At 54.7% G+C, this 19,694-nt stretch overlaps 2 protein-coding genes across 8 annotated transcripts; one reads left to right on the top strand and one right to left on the bottom strand.

Annotated features, from left to right (window-relative positions):
- Positions 1-1,061: 1,061 nt before the first annotated feature.
- Positions 1,062-8,991, bottom strand: TMEM134 (transmembrane protein 134). Of its 7 annotated transcripts, XM_079787666.1 has the most exons (8): positions 7,082-8,991; positions 6,083-6,158; positions 5,584-5,676; positions 5,377-5,453; positions 3,343-3,428; positions 3,188-3,232; positions 2,970-3,023; positions 2,640-2,868 (listed from the first exon to the last, which is right to left on the bottom strand). In XM_079787666.1, exons 1-8 carry the CDS (start codon positions 7,222-7,224, stop codon positions 2,786-2,788), a joined length of 657 nt encoding a protein of 218 aa, XP_079643792.1. In that variant the 5' UTR covers positions 7,225-8,991; the 3' UTR covers positions 2,640-2,785. The 7 variants fall into 7 exon arrangements, with proteins under 7 accessions (XP_079643791.1, XP_079643790.1, XP_079643792.1 ...); XM_079787664.1 differs by having other exon boundaries at positions 1,065-2,868; positions 3,188-3,428; positions 6,094-6,158; positions 7,082-8,987; XM_079787667.1 differs by lacking the exon at positions 3,343-3,428 and having other exon boundaries at positions 6,094-6,158; positions 7,082-8,976.
- A 4,684-nt stretch (positions 8,992-13,675) lies between these two features.
- Positions 13,676-19,679, top strand: AIP (AHR interacting HSP90 co-chaperone). Its single transcript, XM_079788271.1, is given in 10 exon segments — positions 13,676-13,847; positions 16,359-16,538; positions 18,045-18,233; positions 18,640-18,816; positions 18,919-18,933; positions 18,935-19,021; positions 19,023-19,061; position 19,063; positions 19,371-19,399; positions 19,401-19,679. Coding segments are annotated over 10 exon segments (993 nt in total). The 5' UTR covers positions 13,676-13,748; the 3' UTR covers positions 19,578-19,679.
- Positions 19,680-19,694: the final 15 nt, after the last annotated feature.

Raw genomic sequence — 19,694 nt, forward strand, 5'->3', positions numbered from 1 at the left:
GGAAAGTCAATCCCGAATGAAGGCAGAATGTGTACTAACTGTCAGTAATGAGCCACAGAAACTGGTGAGCAAAACAGATCCAGAGACAGAAAAGCATCGATCAGACCGTCAAACCTTAGAGGGAAGGTAGGGGAGGGGGGGTAAGGGGGAGAGATTAACCAAAGGTCTTGTATGCATGCATAGAAGCCTAACCAATGGACACAGACAACAGGGGGGTGAGGGCATGAGTGGGGCGGATGGGGGGGGGCGTAATGGGGGGATAAGGACACATATGTAACACCTTAATCAATAAAGCAATTTAAAGGGGGGAAAAAATAAGTCAGGAAAGAAACCAGTAAACACATTGGTGGATTTAAAGAAGCATTTACTTTAAAAATTTCATTTTAAAGTAAAACAAGAAGGGACTGAAATAATAGGCAAAACAAAATGGAAGGTGGGAGGGGATGCTTCAATTTTGTTGTTGCTGCTGTTAATCCTCACCTGAGGATACTTTTTCCATTGTTTCTCAGAGAGAGTGGAAGGGAGGGAGGAAAGGGGAGACAGAGAGAGAGACATCAATGTAAGAGAGACACATCGACGGGTTGCCTCCCGCACGCACCCTGACCTGGGCCAGGGATTGAACCTGCAACCCAGGTACATGCCTTTGGTTCTCGGGCCGGCACTCTAACCACTGGGCGACACCAGCCCGGGCTACATTAAAACTTTAAGTGTTTGACTTGGTGTCTGTCAAAGGGTTCATATCGCTCCAGGGTTGGCATATGTTTTCTGTGAAGGGCTGGATAGTCAGGATTTGAGGCTGAGGACCACATTTTCTGCTGCAGCTGCTCACTCTGCTGTTGTAGTCTGTGTTGCCAAGCAGCCAGAGTCTACACATAAGCAAATGGGTGTGGCTGTATTGGAACTTTAAAAAAGAATTAATTAAACTTGATTTATTGATACTGAAGTTTGAATGTTATAAGTTCTTATGAGTTCAAAAATCTTATATTACTATTCTTTGACTTTTCCCAACTGTTACAAAAATGTGAGAACCCTTCTTAGCTTGGGGGCTCTGCTGGGCCTGTGGACTACAGCTTGCTGACTCCTGAGTCTTGTAATATGGAAAATCACCATTTCTGAGATAACTTTGCTAAGATTGTGGAATAACAAAAAGTTATGAGCACAGTGTTGCTTACTTTCAATGAATGGTTTTCGTGATTTTTCTTTTTTTCCATGTTTGTTCTGATTATATTTACTGAAATGTAATTTTATGTCTGATTAATCTGGTAATACAAACTGTTGGCTTGATTCTGTGTTTGTTTTTTATTTCACTTTTCTAGTTTTTATTTTATCTTCAAGTATTGATTCATGACAAAATCAGAAATGAAAATTGCTTTCATTTCAGCTAGTTGAAGAACCAGTGACTTAGGAGTTCCTGCATCCCAGTGGTGCTCCAAAAAGTGTCTTGACCAGGGGGCCGCAGGTTGGAAGTGTGGGTGGGCCAGGAGAACAGGAGCGAGAGCAGGCGTCTGGGTGTTTTTTTTTCAAAAAAGTCACAGAAATCCAAAGGCACAGTTCTGGCTGCTGCATACATAGTGGAGGCTAGACCAAGCCCAATCCCTTAATGGCACTCAGGTTTTCCTGGGGGACACAGGCTGTAAACACGGAATCACATGAACAGGGTCTCCTCAGCTCACAAGTGTTCAACCAGCCCTGAGGTTGGCCAGTTGGTGACCACCAGCTCAGTGCCCTTCTCTGTCCCACTGGTGTCATGGAAGCCTGGCTATGACCCTAACTCAACCTCTCTGGGTCTGTTTCATCTGTAAAATGGGGCTGAGGAAGTGAGGACCAGAAATAACCTGTATTAAGTGCTTAGCACAGGTCCTGGTGCCTTCTAAGAGTTTGATAAATGGTAGCTATTATGATCTCAGATTTCAGGGTTCTCAAAGATTGTGTTTCCTTGTTCTTCAGATTCTGAGATATTTGGATTTTTCAAAATCCTGAGATGGTCTGTTCCCAATGTTCTGTGGTTCTAAGAGTCTTTGATCACTGAGGTTCACTGTTGAAAAGCCCTTATCCCATGTCCTTTGTCTCCTATTCCTCCCAACCCTTGGGCCTAGGAAGTAGGGCAGTGGGTGGGGGGCTGGGCCGCTGCCTTGTCACGGCCCACATTCAGAGCTGGCTGTGGCAGCCCAGGGCCCCAGAGCCAGACTGGAACCAGGATAGCAGCCTCCAGGCCCCAGGCCTGCGTCATCCGAGTGCCCTTGGCCAGGACAGGAACTACTGCTGCCCCTACCGGTGGAAAAAGGGGCAGGGCGGACCATGCTAAGGGCTGGGCAATGGGGAGGCTGGAAGAGGCTCCCCCAGGCTTTCAGGGCTGAAGAGTCCGAGGATCCAGCTCTACCCATAACGCACAGCCGGCAAGTCTTGGAGCGTCAGGGCTGTCCTGTGCACAGTGCGAAGATGGCTGGTCCTGGCGCCCTTCAGTTCCAGGGGCAGCCTTTGCGGCAGGGGCTGGCCAGGCTGACGGGCAGGTTGGAAGGAAAGAGCAATTCTTTGCTGGATATAAGTACCCCCTTTATTAGCGTAAAACACCACCACTCAGTAGTCTCAGGGCCTGAGAATAAGTTAAGGCACAGAGCAGGCAAAGGGCGACTTTCCCAGGCCCAGGCAATGGGCCCAGGGTGGGCAGGCCCCAAACTTCCTGAGCAAACTCCGGACTGGACAATGGCCGAGGAGCGCCCCCTGGGGACGAGAGGAGGCCGCAGGGGCCGACGCGGATTCCTGCTCCCTGCTGTCCACTGGCGGCTCACTTCTCGAAGTAGGGCAGGTAGAAGAACTGGAAACCCCGGTGGCCCTTGACCGCGCAGTAGATGAAGATCACGTGGTAGACTGTGGGGCGGGGCCAGTCAGCGCCTGAGCGCGCCCCCCTCCCCAGGCCCCGCCCCCGCCCCCGCCCCCGCCCCGCCCCGCCCCGCCCCGCCGGCTCGCACCTCCAGGGACCAGCAACAGGAAGCCGGGGACGAAGAAGATGGCGCTGGAGACACCTTCGGGAGGAGAGGAGGGGCCAGGTCAGGGCAGGGGCACCTGCCGCAGGACCAGGGGCCCTTTCTGGCTGGGGGGGTGGTGAGGAATGGGAGGGAGAGGGCTCGCCAAGGATCGCCGGGCACAAGAGAGGAGTGAGCGCTGCCTGCGGGTGGGGGGCGCTCACCTGGCGAGGGGGCCACCTCCAGTCCCACGCCGACCAGGATCAGCACTGCACACAGATGGGGCCGCAAGGGTGAGGGCGGGAACAGGGGGCAGGAGCTGGGACCTCCAACCGCAACCCCCACCGTGGCTTAGGCCCGAGGAATGGTGTTCCCCCACCTGAGCTGAAGGTTCCTGGGCAGCTCGCCAAACTGTTTTCAGAGCAAGGGCCCGGGCAGGCCCTGGGACGTGTCTGTAAGGAGAGACTTTTATCTGCTCCTTGGTGTGGTCTTTGCGTCAGTCAACACACATTTATGGAGCACTTGGTATGGGAATCCCTGGGGCTGCAGGGGGAGGCCGATGAGGTCCCTGCCCTCATGGCCCTTCCCTAGTAGAACAACCAAGAACCTCCAAGCTCCTGCCCCGTGGTTAGGATGTGGTGGACCAGATCGGACAGCATGGCAGCCGGGGGGTCAAGGAGGAGCTCCTTGGAGGCAGTGGTGCCTAAGCTGAGCAGGGGCAGCGGGAGCAATAGCAGTTTACACTGAGCCAACACTTACCAGGTGCTGCCAGACACTGGGCTAAGCGTGTTACATGCACACTCTGTCACCTTGACCGAGTGAGGCATATATTATCCCCATTTCTCAGAAGATGAAACTGAGGCACAGAGAGGGAAAGGAACTTGCTCAGGGCTGCACCTGGAAGGTAGTGGCTTTCTGACTAGACGTTTTGCTATGGGTGTCGCGCAGGCAGAGAGGGAAAGGAGTGTTCCAGACAGAGGGAACAGTCTGGAGGGAGCTTGGGCTTTCTAGGAGCTTCCAGCTTTTGGTGAGACTGCAGAGACCAGAGCCCAGGCTGGAGGAGTTTGGCGTGGCCTGTAGGCCCGGGAAAAACTGTGGACTTTGGCTGAGGACAGTGGACGCAGGGGAAGGTGGAGAGGTCAGGCTGGATCGACTTTTCAGACCCAAAGCGAGTTCTGGGCCCCCAGGTATAGGATGGGATGGGGAGAGGTGGGGAGCTGGGCTCTGCAGCCGTGGAGTAGGGGGTACAGCACAGACTTGAGGGGCCTCTATGAACTGTTAGGTGGTTTGTGCCCTGCACAAGAGCACCTCACAAAGGCCTCAGTGGGGGCTGGAACTCACTCCCTGAACCCTGGCTTAGGGCTGTGGGCTCTGCCCACTCAGAGTAGGCATCTTTTTCTAATTCCTACAAAGGCCGTTTATGGGAATGTCAGGCCTGGCGATGTCATTATTGTGGGTTTAAATCCCAGCTCATCTCCGTCTTAGCTGTGACCTGAGAAAGTCCCTTCACCTGCCTGAGTCTGTGTCCTTATTTCTGGACTGATCACCATGCTCGCCCTGCTGGGTGTTGAGAGGATAAAATGAGATAAGCAGGTGGCCAGTGTGACCAGCGCTCTGTGTGCAGGTATTGGAGAAGGGGTGGCTCCCTCCCCTGCACAGACACCCAGAGCTGAGGCAAGGATCTGCTCACTTTCTGTCCAGGCGACCTGACCTTCCTGGAGGAGGGAGGGCAGCTGCCACAGTGGGGGCCTCCTTATGGGCCCCTCTTGATCCCAACCCTAGAACCTTTCTGGGGACCCTGACTCCTCAGCCCCATAGAATGAAAAGTGTGGAGTCAGAAAACATCTGGCTGTGAGATCTGCCTGCTCTGGGCCTCAGTTTTCCTATCTGAGCAATAGGGGGAGGAGGTGGAAGAGAGGTCCTCGTCAGCTCTCAGACTCCAGAGAACTGGGAGTGACAGGTGTCCTGTGGATCAGGCTGGCGGGGCACTCAGCATCCCTGGCCCATGAGAACGGGCATCTCCCTGAGCAATGGGCTCTACACACAGGTTCTGGGTCATGACCCTACCTCTTCCTTGCCGTGTGACCTCTGTAAGGTGAGCAAGATAAACCTGCCCTGCACCTGGTTCGAAGTAGACACAGAGTAAATGGGTTAAACAGGCTAAGTTAGAGAATACAGTTTGGAACACTGAACAAGGTTCCACTTTCAACTTCCTGTGATTTCCTGGCTGTGTGATCAGGAGGCTGGGCCTGCCTCTCTCAAGGCCTCAGTTTCCTCATCCATAAAATGGGGGGATGGGGGAGGGTGATGGCAGCCAGCCGCCTCCTCAGGATGCTGGGAGGCTCAGTGTGCCAAGGGAATGCAGAGCCTTCGGGGGAGGGCGGGCCCCTCCCAGGGGCTCAGGGACACTCACCCAACCCCAGCAGCAGCAGCAGGAAGGAGGCCAGCACCACCCTGCGGTTCTTCTGGATCAAAGGGTGCTGAGTCCAGCTGGGCAGCAGGAGAGCAGGAGGGGGTGAAAGAGGTGACAGGGCCCACCCTCTTTGTCACCCTCCCTGATCCGGAGGGCTGTCTGTACTGGGGCCCTGCCGTGGGTGGCTTCAGGAGGGTGGTGACTCACCTGCAGCAGGCATTGTAGGAGCGCTGGGTGCTGTTGCTGATGGTACTGAAGGACCACTGGGAGCTGCGGACGGAGGATGTTCGGCCAGAATCCCTGCAGGATGGTGGGCCCAGTGAGGGGAAGGGGAGAGGGACTAGGGCTGGGTGTTCCTGTAGGATAGGGGGCCCTGACAGGGTGGGATAAAAGGAATTCAAGGGCTGGGGGGTTTCTGCAGGCTGAGGTGGAAGGTTGGGGGTTCAAGCTAGGGATTCCTGCAGGACACGTGACCTGGAGAAGGTAGGGGCCAGACCAAGCTTGGTTTTCTGCAGGATAAAGAGGCTGGTGGGGGTGGTGGGGAGGCTGGCACTAGGGTAGGGTGACCCTGCAGGACAGGGAAACCCAGGAGAATGGGGATCAGGCTAGGAGTCCTTGAGGGAGAGGGTGTGAGAGCTGAGTGAGGGGAGGTGGACTGAACGGGGAGCCAGAGGCACAGCAACAGGGGTAAGGGGTGGGTCCCCACCTGGCCCTGACCTGGTGTTGACTCCCCCATCTGGCTCCGGAGACACCTGGGCTCCTTCCTCATCGTTCTCCAGGTTCTATTCCAGAACACAGGGCTCAGGGTCACAGCGCTCAGGCCCTCCTCACTCCCTTCCACACACCTGTCCGCACAGCTGCTGGCCTGGCCCCTCCCCCTCCCCGCCGAGCAGAACGGGTTTGTGAATCATCAAACCGAAACCAGGTAGGAGGTGGGAGCCGGAGGCTTTGGGGGCAGGAGTGCAGGGGCTGATGGAGGGCTCCCGGCACGGGTCCCGGGGCCAGGAGATAGCCCAGGTTTGGGAGTCGGGGTGGAACTGTCGGGATGGTATTTCAGAGGCCCAATATGGAGGCTCTGGATTTGGGGTGCCAGGGAAGGGCACGCCCATGGTTTCCAGGTTTGGGGCACAAGAATCTGGTCCAAGTCTCCACGGAAAGGATCCTAGAGTTGGTGGAGGTCATCTGGGAAAATGGGGATTCCCAGTTTGGTGGGAGTCAAGGTGTGCGCACCTTGTGAGTGGGGGCCCCCAGCTCTCGGGGAAAGGATGGATGGAGACTTCTAGAACAGAAGAGGGGAGGCAGGTTCCTGTTAGACATCGGGCCTGGACCTCGGGGGCGGGGGGGGGTTGCTCATGAATATGGACAAGGTCTGATTCAGGTACCGAAGGGCTCCCCAGCTCCCTCTCCTAACCCCTGAGGAAGGAGGGGGACCAGTGCCCAGGGTGGGCCAGGCCTGCGGCTGGGGCGGGAGGGCGCTCCCGGGCCGGACTCTGGGCTCTCGGGTGGTGGCTGGGGGCCAGAATCAGAGCGGAGGGTCTGGGCAGGGCTCTCCATCAGTGGCCACGTCGGGGGTGTGTGGGGGGGTCCGGTCTCCCACAACGGCCAGGGCCTCTAGGCAGATTCTCCCCTGAGCTGGGGTTCTCCAGGTCCGGCCTGGGGTCCCGCCCGGAACCGGGCGGGGGATGAGGAGGGCCGGGCCGGTCACCTGGTAGCGCAGCCGGGACTGCTTTTCCTCGTCGGCCGCCTCGAACCGCGCCCGGCGTTCGAAGTGCAGCGGCCCGAAGCGGGCGACCCCGCTGGACTCGGGCCCAGGGCCCGCGTCCTCCAGGGACAGCTCGAAGGCGTCATCGATGCTGAACTGGGGCCGGGCGGCGCTCATGGCCCCGCCAGGTCAGGCGCCCCGCGCCGCCGCCACCCGCGCCCGCCGGCCCGGCTCGCCGTGGCCCCGCCCCCGCACGCCGGCCTGGCCTCGCGCCGTCGTCTAGGGAGCGGGGCGCCGCCCGCCGAAGCCTCGCCCTCACGTTACGCCCCCGCCCCCCGCAGGCCCGAGCTGCCGAGCGCCGAGCTGCCGAGCGGGCCGGGCATCCTCTGGTTCGGACCGCGCTGGGCCCTAGCGCCGCCCAGCGGCCGTCTTGGCGAGCAACGGCGGGTGCCGTGTTGCGACGCAGCCCCCAGGTCTGTACCCTGGGCTTGGAGGGGAGGCCTGCCAGGCGCCATCCTACCGGCCCCAGACGCGGCTTTCGCATTCCAGCCGCTCCTTCCGTGCCAAGGAGACTCAGGGCACCGTTCCCCACCCGTACTCACCGGGGCCCTGCACGGGCGAGGTGTTCTTTCTCACTGCCTTGCCTCTGTGCAAACAGGCTCAGAGAGTTTATGTGGCTTCCACTCTCCTGCAATCCACTCTCCACTCAGCAGCCAAAGTGTTCTTTAAAAACATACCCGATTCTTCTCTCGGTGTGTTAAATAAAACTTTTTAAAAAGTGCAAACGCAAGTGTGCTGCTAAGTCACTCCTCGGCGTAAAACCCCCTTGGTTTTCCATTGTGGTTAGAACAATATCTGAACTGACCAAGGCCCACAAGGCTCTGAATGCTCTGGTCTCTGCCTGCCTCCCCCAGTCTCACCAGGTCCCCCTCTGCCCTTCCTCACCCGCCTCAGCCATACAGGCCCACCTTAATCCCACCCCAGGGTTTCTGCACCTGCTGTTCCCTGTGCCTGCAAAGCACTTACCCCGCAGGGAAGCCATCGCTTTCTCTGCGATGTAAAGTCAGCTTCAGTTTCACATCATATAGCACTTACCTTGAACTATCCTGATAGTTTTATTCACCACTGTGTCTGCGGTGCCCAGAACAGTGTTTGGCACTAAGTATGTGCTCAATAAGCATTTGTGGAAGAAATGAATGTGGGCTTTGTTAAAATCCCAAATGCTTGCAAGTGGAAGAAGTATTTGAACGCAGGTCCCCCTAGCTCCCGGGGTGCTCATTCTCTTCCACCCAGCCATCCCGCTTTATTTTATTGACACAGCTGTGTCAATCATGCCTCTCAGTTTGTGACACATCATCACTATGAACAAGTTCCCTCTTCCTCTCCCCATCTTCCCCCCTCCCTGCTCCCTTCCATCCGTGTGCTCAGCCCATTCCCTTGAATCCTGCCTGGCTTCCTACTGCACATGGCACTGGCTCTTATGTGGATGTGCTCCCAATTTACAAACATGGTGTCATGTAGAAACTCATTTTGTTGTTTACATTTGTGCATTTTTACCCTCAATGCCAACGCTCTCCACATGCATCTCATTTGTTGCTTCTTCTGGCTGCACGTTGAGCACCTAGCGCTTTTATTACCCACCATCCCCACCAAGTGGTGCACACTGAGCCTGGCCTGAGGCCCCTCACATCACATACATCACTGCTATGGACATCTTCACATCGTCCCCAGATGGACCATCGTAGGACTTCTAGGTCATGGAGTCCATGTACCCTTGACTTCACAAAGTACCACAGATGCTCTCCTGAGTGGCTGTATGAATTTGCACACCCACATTTTTAAGTGCACAGTTCAGTAGTATTAAGTACACGTTGTTGTACAACCAATCTCCAGTACTTTTTCACCTTGCAAAACTGAAACTCTATACTCTTTAAACAACAACTCTTCATTTCTCCATCCCCCATAGCCAACCACCATTCAACTTCCTCTCTATGAATGTGACCAATCTAGGTACCTCATATATTTTTTAAATTTTTTCTTTTTCTTTTGAGAGGATGGGATAGGGAGAGAGAGGGAGCAACATTGATGAGAGAGAAACATTGATCGGTTGTGTGTCCTGACTGAGAATCAGGGACCTTTCAGTGCATGGGACAACACTCAACCGAGTCACACCGGCCAGGGTGGCCAGGGCAGTATTTCATATTGTTACCAGGAAGGGGACCTGGCCTGAGCTGGTCTGCCTAGGGTGGGCAGGTAGTGAGTGGGTTCTTGACTTCATGCAAGTTCTTGACTTCATGAGTCTAGGTGATTTTTAGAGGAAGTTTACTAAAGCTGGGGACAGTGAAACAAGGAAGGATCGAAGACAGAAGGAGCAACAGGAGAGATACTGAAATGGGCCTAGGCTGGGCTGCTCTGCTCACTAAGAAGTCAAAGAAAAGGGGATCTTGGGGACAAGTTCAGTGGGTGAGTCTGGGATGAGCTGCCACTGCCCACTGCTCCCTGGTTGCAAGCCTCGCGAGTCCCCTAGAGTTTAGGAGATGCATGCCTGTGGGGGAAGAAGTGGGGGGAGGAAAGGCAAGGAAGTGCTCCCGGGAGGGAGAACAGGAGCTAGGAACAGTTTTTTGAGGGTTTTTTAAAAGCTGGGAGTTTAAGGGAGGATTAATAGAAAATTCATCAATTTTATGCTGATGTGCCAAAATGAGATTGATTTCCTTAACTTCATCTGTCCTTGGATGTGGTTGGCACAAACGGCACTAATTGGATTTCTGCTATCTGTTTCCCTGAGTAGGGTGATTTAAGCTATTTACCCTCCTGTCCTGGAGGAGAAGTGCAAACCATCTACTCTTCTGTTGTTTTTAAATATATTTTTATTGATTTCAGAGAGGAAGGGAGAGGGAGAGAGAGATAGAAACATCAATGATGAGAGAGAATCATTGATCGGCTGCCTCCTGCATGCCCCATACTGGGGATCGAGCCTGCAACCTAGGCATGTGCCCTGACCAGGAATTGAACTGTGACCTCCTGGTTCATAGGTCAATGCTCAACCACTGAGCCACACTGTCTGGGCCAAATCATCTCTTTTTGTTGTTGTTCCTCACTGGAGGATATTTTTCCATTGATTTTTTAGAGAGAGTGGGAGGGGAGAGACAAAGAGAGAGAAACATCAATGTGAGAGAGACATATGGATTGGTTGCCTCCTGTACGTGCCCCAACCAGGGCTGGGGATTGAGCCAGCACCTGAGGTACATGCTCTTGACCGGAATCGAACCTGGGACCCTTCAGTGTACGGGCCGATGCTCTAATCACTGAGCCAAACCTGTCAGGGCCAAACCATCTACTCTTAAGTGTCCTTGGTTTCAGGAAGATAGGATTTACTAGATGGCTGCAAACTGCTTGGCATCTAGATTTACTAGATGGCTGTAAACTGTTTGCTTCACTATCTGTCTCAGTTTCTCTATTCCTCTTGTCCTCGCTTACTAGCCTGTCTCAATAGAAATCATATAGTATCTCCCTTTTTGTGAGTGGCATTCATTTAGATATTGATGCATTTTATATACACTAGTGGATTCAAGTAACTTAATATTTCATTTAGAATTTTTCCTATCGATAGTTATTAGTAAAACGTTGTATAATTTTCTTGCCTTATGATATATGTAACTGGTTCAGAAATCAAGATTAAAGAAGCCTTGTAAAATATGTTGGTCAGCTTTCCTCTTTTTCTGTTTTCTGAAACAATCGGTATAAGATATAGACTACTTGTGGCTTCAAAACTTGGCAGAAGGCGCCCAGCTGGTGTGGCTCAGTGGTTCAGCTTTGACCTATGAACCAGGAAATAGAGGTTCAATTCCCAGTCAGGGCACATGCCTGGGTTGTGGGCTCAATTCCCAGTGGGGACATGCCAGAGGCATTCTCTCTCATCACTGATGTTTCTATCTCTCCCTCTCCCTTCCTCTCTGAAATCAATAAAAAGTAAAAAATTTTAAAAATATTTGGCAGAACTTGCCTGTAAAACTTCCTGTGTTGTGGGCAAAGGATCTAAATAGACACTTTTCGAAAGAGGACATACCGAAGGCCCAGAGACATATGAAAACATGCTCTAAGTCACTAATCATCCAAGAGATGCAAATCAAAACAACAAGATACCATCTTACACCTGCCAGAATGGCTTTCATCAACAAATCAACAAACGACAAGTGCTGGCAAGGATGTGGAGAAAAAGTAACCCTCCTGCACTGCTGGTGGGAATACAGACTAGTACAATCACTGTGGAAGACAGTATAGAGTTTCCTCAAAAAGTTAAAAATGGAACTCCCATTTGACCCAGTGATCCCACTTCTAGGACTATATCCCAAGAAACCAGAAACACCAATCAGAAAGGATATATGCACCCCTATGTTCATAGTTGCACAATTTACAATAGCTAAGATTTGGAAACAGCCTAAGTGCCCATCAGCAGGTGAGTGGATTAGAAAACTGTGGTACATCTACACAATGGAATACTACGCTGCTATAAAAAAGAAGGAACTTTTACCATTTGCAGCAGCATGGATGGAACTGGAGAGCATTATGCTAAGCGAAATAAGCCAGTCAGAGAAGGATAAATATCACATGATCTCACTCATATGTGGGATATAATGAACAACATAATTTGATGAACAAGAATAGATCCAGAGACAAATGGTAGGAGAGGGGGGGTTAGAGAGCAACCAGAAGACTCGTGTGCATGCATATTAGCATAACCAATGGACACAGACACTGGGGCGGAGGGGGCTTGCCTGGGGTAGGAATAGCTGGAGGGGGTGTGTGGTCAATTGGGGGAAAAGGAGACATATGTAAAACTTTAGACAATAAAAACAAACAAACAAAAACTTCCTGTGTTGGTCAAAAAAAAAAAAGAAACAAACAAAACATGTTGCCTTCATCTCAGAGGTCCTGCCTGTCTCAGGGGACTTCGTGTGGGCAATGAACCAGGGTAAATATCTGAAGCGCTTAGCACCTGGGTCGAAGGGGACTAACAACAACCCCTCGCAGTTATGATGATGAGATGTAGACAGTGCACAGGTCCCAAGACATTCCTCTGACGTGATGACCTAGACCTTGTGGACGAGAAAGGGGCCCGTACTAAACCTGACAAGCTCAGGGCGGCCTACCTGGCCGCCTTACAAACTCAGAAACTAAAAGTAACCATATAGGATGGTCTGAAATGAAAACTTTCTAACCAGCCCACCAATCCTCTCGTTATTAATTGTTGACTGGACACTATCCTGTATCCACCCTGTAGAAGACATTTGTCTATTCATTGTACTTTTTATTCAATCCCAGGGGTTTCCCTGCTTTGCTTTCTCCTGCCTCCTGCCTCGCTCATCTTCCCCTTTGGCTTTGATGTATAAAACAAGTGGTAAAACTGCCCCTTTCGGGAGCATTTTCTCGATCCGTTGAGATTTTTGCTTCCTGGCAATTGTCTCAGTTTGGCTCAAATAAACTAATAAAAATCCTCTATAGGTTTGAACGTTTCTTACGTTGACAACCCCAGAAGTGGGAGTAGAAGACTCTTACGGCTGTTGCCCACAGCTAGTTTCCGGGGAGGGAGGGAATCGTTGTTTTAGCCCCCAAGTACCTGACTTCTGTCACTTCATGTATTACCTTATATCTATTGGGCAGCCACTCTGTGCCAGACACTGGATTCCATGGTGATGACACCCCCCACCCCAACCCTACGTGGCACTTTATCAGTATCTTGGGGAGCTTACAGTTCCCACAGAGATACCGAAACCCTCCTCCCTTCCTACTCCTGGTTTTGCTCTTTATTTTTATTTATTTATTTTTAAAAATATTTTTTATTGCCTTTTTACAGAGAGGAAAGGAGAGGAATAGAGAGCTAGAAACATCGATCAGCTGCCTCCTGCACACCCTCTACTGGGGATGTGCCCGCAACCAAGGTACATGCCCCTGACCGGAATCGAACCTGAGACCCTTCAGTTCGCAGGCCGACGCTCTACCCACTGAGCCAAACCGGTTAGGGCTGCTTTTTATTTTTGAAGGAGGAAAAACAATTCAGGATTTAAAAGTCGCGACTATTGTGCTAGATATGCAAGAAGAAAAAGCCAGAAGGGAATACACAAAAACAGTTTTTGGGGACTGGCCTTACAGTGGGCTCCCCCCACCCTGCCCCTGTTCTCCTCTCCCGGGTCCGAAATGCTGTTATACTGTTTGTACACCTTTAAATGGAGCGGCCCAAGGCCCAGTGGGCGGGCCGCGGTCCTACTCACTTCAAGGTCCTGTTTGCTGGAGACGCCCCCGGCCCGCCCCGGCCCGCCCCGGCCCGCCCCGGCCCGCCCCGGCCCGCCCCGGCCCGCAGACCCGGCCCGCAGACCCGGCCCGCCCCGGCCCGCAGGCCCGGCCCCGCCTTTCGGTCCGGCTTCCGTCCACGCCCCTCCCTCCCGTCAGCCTCAGGCCCCGCCCCTGCTCAGACCTGCGCGCTCAGCCTCAACCAATCACGCTCAGAGAACCAATCACCTTCCGTTTCCACGTTCAGTCCCTCTTTGGCGTCTGCCCTCAGCCAAAATGGCGGCACCTCGGAAGTTGCCGAAGCTCCGGCAGTTGCCGAAGCAGGTCCGGAAGCTGCCGAGCGAGTCCGGAAGTTACCGAAAGAGAGCAGCGGGTAAGGAGGATGGCGGATGTCATCGCAAGACTCCGGGAGGAAGGGATCCAAAAGCGTGTGATACAGGAGGGCCGAGGGGAACTCCCTGACTTTAAGGATGGAACCAAGGTTCGTGTCTTACCCCGTCCCCTTAGCCCCTCTGTGCGGCGCGCAAGCGAGGCGGGAGGAGGCCTTAGGCGAGAGGTTGCGCATGCCTACAGAACAGCGGCCGGTGACCCTCCCGCTCACATGCAGAACTCGACGCTGATTGGTCTGAATTTAAGTCGGGGATGAATTTGGACGCGTCTGCCCCGCCCCCTGGCTTGGCTGGGTGGCTGTATTGGCCCGGGAGGCGGACTGGCACTATAAACAGGTTGGGGGAGTTTGACCTAAGTGCCTGCTTGGACCCGGTGCTGAACCTGAGCTGGATACCTGGATCTGGGAGGGACCCCGGACTGGGGAGGGGCCCTCGGGGCCTCTGGGTTGCAAGGCTTAAGATCTTTTATAGATGGGAGGGTGTTCTTAAAACACTTAGACCAGCTCCCATTGTTTAGATGGGAAAACTGAGGTTCCAGAGAACAGGCCCGGAGGTCAGGTCTGCCAGATCAGAACCCTTTGGCAGCTTTCCGACTGGTCTACCTTGCATCGTTTGGGACAGATAAAGTCTGGGAAGTAGAGCCTCCTCCCTTCCTCCTTTGTACATCAAAGCCTCTCCTGCCTCCTCCCCCAAACAACCTCCATCAGCTTCTGCTCCTGCAGCTCTGTCCTCCTGGAGTTCCTTTCCCAGGTGCCACTTGCCTGTAGAGTGTGGAACTTCCCTGGGGTGGCCCCTGTGCCCAGCAGAGCAGTCGTGCAGGACAGGTATATTGAGGGGAGGGCACGTCCTAGCCTGGCCCCGTGTGAGTGCTCTGAGAACAGAGGGGAACGGCATAGCTCTAGTGATGGTTTGTACGAAGTGGGATCCTTGCCCAGATTAGAGAAGGGGTGTGGGTGTGGCTGCATGTCCCCGTGGAGTTGGTGGCCTTGAAGAAGGTCCTGGCAAGGGAGATTTTGGGTGGAACAGACACCAGAAGGAGAGAACATAGTAAAGATCGGTGAACAATGACACTGAGGGAACAGGGACCGGAGATATTAGATGACCAGTCATCAGCACGGGTTTATGCTCACTCTATAATCACCTTGCTAAATGCTTTACAAGTTTATTTCATTCCCACAATGTGGGATAAGTACTGTTGTTGACTTCATTTTACTGACGTGGAAACCGAGCTCAGAGAAGCAGCGTGGCGCGGTGCAGAGTGTGGGCTCCTCTAGCCACAGCCTGTTGAGGGTTGGGTCTTCAGACCTCTTCTCTCTGCACTCACCCCCACGTGACCTCATCCAGGCTCATCTCTTGAAACAAATTCTCCATGCCTGGACTACCCCGATATGTATATCCCTAGCCTTCACCTCTCCCTTAAACTTGGTATCTAGCTCCCTACTCCATCTCCACCTGGATATCTGGTTGGCAACGCAGACTTAATCCGCTCCGCCCATGCCTTCCCCATCTTGGTGAAGGGCACCTCTAGCCTTCTGGCTGCTCAGGCCAAAAACCATCCATGGCTCCTCTTGTTCTTTCTCATCCCACAGCAAAGCCTCGAGATACAAGGGCAAGGATCCCACTTCATACAAATCATCACAGGGTCTTACCACTTGTCCCATCACCGCTCTGGTCCAGGCCGCCCCGGTCTCCCCCCAGGTTACTGCAGTAACCTCCTCACTCGCCTTCCTGCTTCTGCCGTCTCCCCTCTACGACCTGCTCTCATCTCAGCAGCAGCAGGACACACATCACATCACATCACATCACATCACATCACATCACATCACATCACATCACATCACATCACATCCCTCCTCTGCTTGGATCCACCGAGTGGCTTCCGTTTCAGAGTAAAAAACAACGTCCTCCCCGCATATGGCGGACAGGCCCTGGGGGGTCAACCCCTGCTGACCCCATGGTACACCCCTCCCCTACAGTCACTCTGCTTCTGCCAGTGACCCTGCTGCTTCTTGAACTTACCATAAGCTGTCCCTCGGCGAAGCTTTCATGCTGCTGTTCTTTTGGCCTAGAAAGTCAACGCCGCCTTGCTACCGCAGCATCTACCTGGCTCGCTTCTCCCTACTCCCTTTAGATCTCTGCTTAAAGGTTGCCTTCCCCATCCCATATACACTCCCCCTGCCTACTTGCTGCTGTTTGTTTTCTGATCCACAGCACTGCTCCACCTTACATAGCACATTGTTTGAGGCCCGTCTCTTTCCTACAGACAGTCCACGTGAGCTGCATGGGGGCAGGGACTTTTGTTCTCTGCTGTGTCTAGCACAGAGCTCAGGTACATAGTAGGTGCCCGGAACTATTTGTTGGGAGAATAACTGGAGCCAGGCTGCCGGGCTCCCATCCCAGGCCATCCACCCACTAGCCATGGGACTTGAGCCCCTTACTGCCCTCTCTTGGACTCACTTTCCTCACTTGGGTGGTGGGTAAAGGTCAGGTGGTGACCCCTGGGCCAGCCCTGTCCCTTATGCCATCTGCCGGCTGGGAGCCGGCTTTGTTCTTGGGGCTGGGTGAGGGCTGGTGCCCTTGCCTGACCCCTCATGGGCCTGCAGGCCACCTTCCACTACCGGACTCTGCACAGCGATGAGGAGGGCACGGTGCTGGATGACAGCCGTGTGCGCGGCAAGCCCATGGAGCTCATCATTGGCAAGAAGTTCAAGTTGCCCGTGTGGGAGACCATCGTGAGCACCATGCGTGAGGGGGAGATCGCCCAGTTCCACTGCGACGTCAAGGTGCCTGGAGTCTTACATCTGCCTGCAGTGCCTGCATGTCTGTCCAGCCATCCCGACTCCCCATGCCAGGGGCTCTACCCTGGCTAGGCCACCACCAGCTCCCCCCGGGCACCGCAACACCAGGACGACACAGGCATCCCAGCCGCTGTCCTGCCTTCTCTCCGTTAGCCAGACTATAGCCAGGAGACTGGTTCTCAGATGGAAAGGACCCACTCAGTTCCTTGCTTCAGGCCTCTGGTTCCTGGTGCTCACTTGGCCCTGTGGGGTCTGGCCCCTGCCAGTCCTCCCCCCACTCACCTCCCCTCCCTGCCTTTCCTTTCCATCCTCTTTTTGGCCCAAATTCTCCCTCATACCTCACAGTAAATTCCTGGGTCATCACTCCCGGGAAGTCCTCCCTGACTGCTGGTAGTTGACTTGAACCCCTCCTTTGGGTCCCTCAACCCATCTTGCCTTGGAGGCCAGGATCTGGTCCTCTGCCTACGTCTCAGCTACTTCAGGGCAGGGTAGGGCTTGTTTTCCTCCACTTTCAAAATGCCCAGCGTGGCCCTGGTCCGTGTGCCTCAGTTGGGCGTCGTCTAGCACACCGGTTTGATTCCTGGTCAGGGCACATGCCCAGTTTGAGGGCTTGATTCCTGGTGGGCGGCATGTAGGAGGCAGACAATCGATGTTTCTCTCTCTCCTTCCTCTCTCTCTCTTAAAAAAAAAAAAAATGCCCAGCATGGTCCAGCCCAGCCAGACCAAGACTCAGGAGTGCCTATTGGCTGGATGAGACGGCAGGGCCAGTGAGGAGAGCTGGTTAGACTGGGGTGGGCAGTATATATATTTGCTTTGATTTCAGAGAGGGAGGGAGAGGCAGAGACAGATAGAAACATCAATGATGAGAGCGAATCATCGATCGGCTGCCTTTTACACGCCCCCTGCATGCTCCCTACCAGGGATTGAACCCGCAACCCAGGCATGTGCCCTGACTGGGATTCAAACTGTGACTTCCCAGTTCATAGGTCCAAGCTCAACCTCTGAGCCACTCTGGCCAGGCATAGGGTGGGAGTCTTATTCCCACCATCCCAGCAGCTGTTCTAGTGAAAGATGAAAGGCTGGTGCCCCTATGGCTAAGGGTCTCCCCTGTGGGTTGTGAAGTTGCTGCCTGACTCAGCTCTGAGGTAGGCCCTGAATGGGGTAGGGGGAGGGCAGGAGAAGAAGCAAAGGGGACCCCAATAATGGACTTCCAGGAGGAGAAAGAGGTAAGAATTACTCTGGGCCTATACGGACAAGGGAGATGGGTTGACAGTGGGGGTAAGTGACTGGCCTGGTTTCGGTGCCCAGAGCGGGTGGAAGGAACTGGGGGCTTCACTGGGAGAGAGGGGGCTGGGATGCCGGAGCCCAAGGGGGCTGAACCAGTTGTGGCCCCTCCCTGGGCCCCCAGTGTCCTTTCTCAGGTGGTGATGGGCAGGGGCTGGGCGTCTCGGGCCACACTGACAGAGCCCCTGCTGCCCACCCGTCCTGCAGCACGTGGTCCTGTATCCACTGGTGGCCAAGAGTTTGCGCAACATCGCGGCCGGCAAGGACCCCCTGGAGGGCCAGCGGCACTGCTGCGGCATCGCCCAGATGCACGAGCACAGTTCCCTGGGCCACGCCGACCTGGACGCCCTGCAGCAGAACCCCCAGCCTCTCACCTTCGACATCGAGATGCTTAAGGTGAGCAGCGCCAAGGCTCAGGCGCCTCGACAGACTGCCACTGCCCAGCTTCGGAGTGGGCTCCGGCCCTGCCTGCCTGCCCAGGGCTCGTAAGGCTCCATGGATAGATGGGGGGTTAAGGCAGGGCAGGTACCAGAACACCTTGAGGACCCCTGGCTGTCCCCCTGGGGCTCCCTCAAGGGCCCCTCCTTCCCCTTCAGTCTCTGAGGGCAGGGATCCTCACCGTCTTATTCACTGTTCGGTCCTCTAGAACCTGGCACGGTGCTGGGCACCTAGGAGATGCTACATAAGTGTTTGTTGAATGGTCAGTGAAGGAACGAGCGATGTGGTTTGGGTATCCATTGTCTGGAGGCCGAGCAGCTGTGGTGCCCTGGGGCTCCCCTTGACTTGGCCCGCACTCCGGCAGGTGGAGGGCCCTGGCACATACCAGCAGGACCCGTGGGCAATGACGGATGAGGAGAAGGCAAAGGCGGTGCCGCTTATCCACCAGGAGGGCAACCGGTTGTACCGCGAGGGTCACGTGAAGGAGGCCGCTGCCAAGTACTACGACGCCATCGCCTGCCTCAAGAACCTGCAGATGAAGGTGCTGCCCTGAGGCTGCGGCAGGTGGGTGGAGGGCTGAGGTGGAGCCAGGGGCCCGGGTCTCAGCGTCCGTGTCCCTCTCCCTGCCCCCCCACGCCCCCAGGAACAGCCTGGGTCCCCCGGACTGGATCGAGCTGGATCAGCAGATCACGCCGCTGCTGCTCAACTACTGTCAGTGCAAGCTGGTGGCCCAAGAGTATTACGATAGTGCTGGACCACTGCTCCTCCATCCTCAACAAGTATGATGTGTGAGCGTGGGCACTGAGGCTGCCGGGTGGGCGGGGTCAGACGAGTGGCCTCCTCCTCCCTAGCACCACTGGGCACTGGGGTGCAAAGACTGAGCCTTTGCCATCACCCCCATTCTGACCTCCCCCACTCCGTCAGCCATCCCCCACCAGGCGAGGGCCATGGGCCTCGATGTGCCAATGAGGTCTGAGTGGGGAATGGGAGGCTCTGTCCCATGATGGACCCCCATGGTGCAGAAGGCATACTGGGCAGCTAGCTGGTCCCCCCTCATGCCTTGCATGCCTGCTGCCTACCGGCCACCCCCTGCAGACAACGTGAAGGCCTACTTCAAGCGGGGCACAGGCGCACGCCGCCGTGTGGAATGCCCAGGAGGCCCAGGCTGACTTTGCCAAGGTGCTGGAGCTGGACCCCGCCCTGGCACCCATTGTGAGCAAGGAGCTTCGGGCCCTGGAGGCACGGATCCGGCAGAAGGACGAAGAGGACAAGGCCCGCTTCCGGGGTATCTTCTCCCACTGACAGGGCCCTGCTCACCCTGCCCAGCTCACTGCTGCCACTGCCAGCCCACCTGCCCCCACGATATCATGCTTCCTCTGTACATAAAAGCCTTATTTATCTCTCTCTCTGGGCCTGCCG

Source organism: Cnephaeus nilssonii (assembly GCF_951640355.1).
Source record: "Cnephaeus nilssonii genome assembly, chromosome: 13".
Classification (NCBI taxonomy): Eukaryota; Metazoa; Chordata; class Mammalia; order Chiroptera; family Vespertilionidae; genus Cnephaeus; species Cnephaeus nilssonii.

Excerpts from the sequence above, each read along its gene's own strand:
- TMEM134 (XM_079787664.1), bottom strand. The coding sequence starts at position 7,255 with ATGAGCGCCGCCCGGCCCCAGTTCAGCATCGATGACGCCTTCGAGCTG. Across the intron at positions 5,454-5,583 it reads TCCTACAATGCCTGCTGCAG|CTGGACTCAGCACCCTTTGA; the intron begins GTGAGTCACCAC and ends CCTGCTGCCCAG. Across the intron at positions 3,024-3,187 it reads GGAGGTGGCCCCCTCGCCAG|GTGTCTCCAGCGCCATCTTC; the intron begins GTGAGCGCCCCC and ends CTCCTCCCGAAG.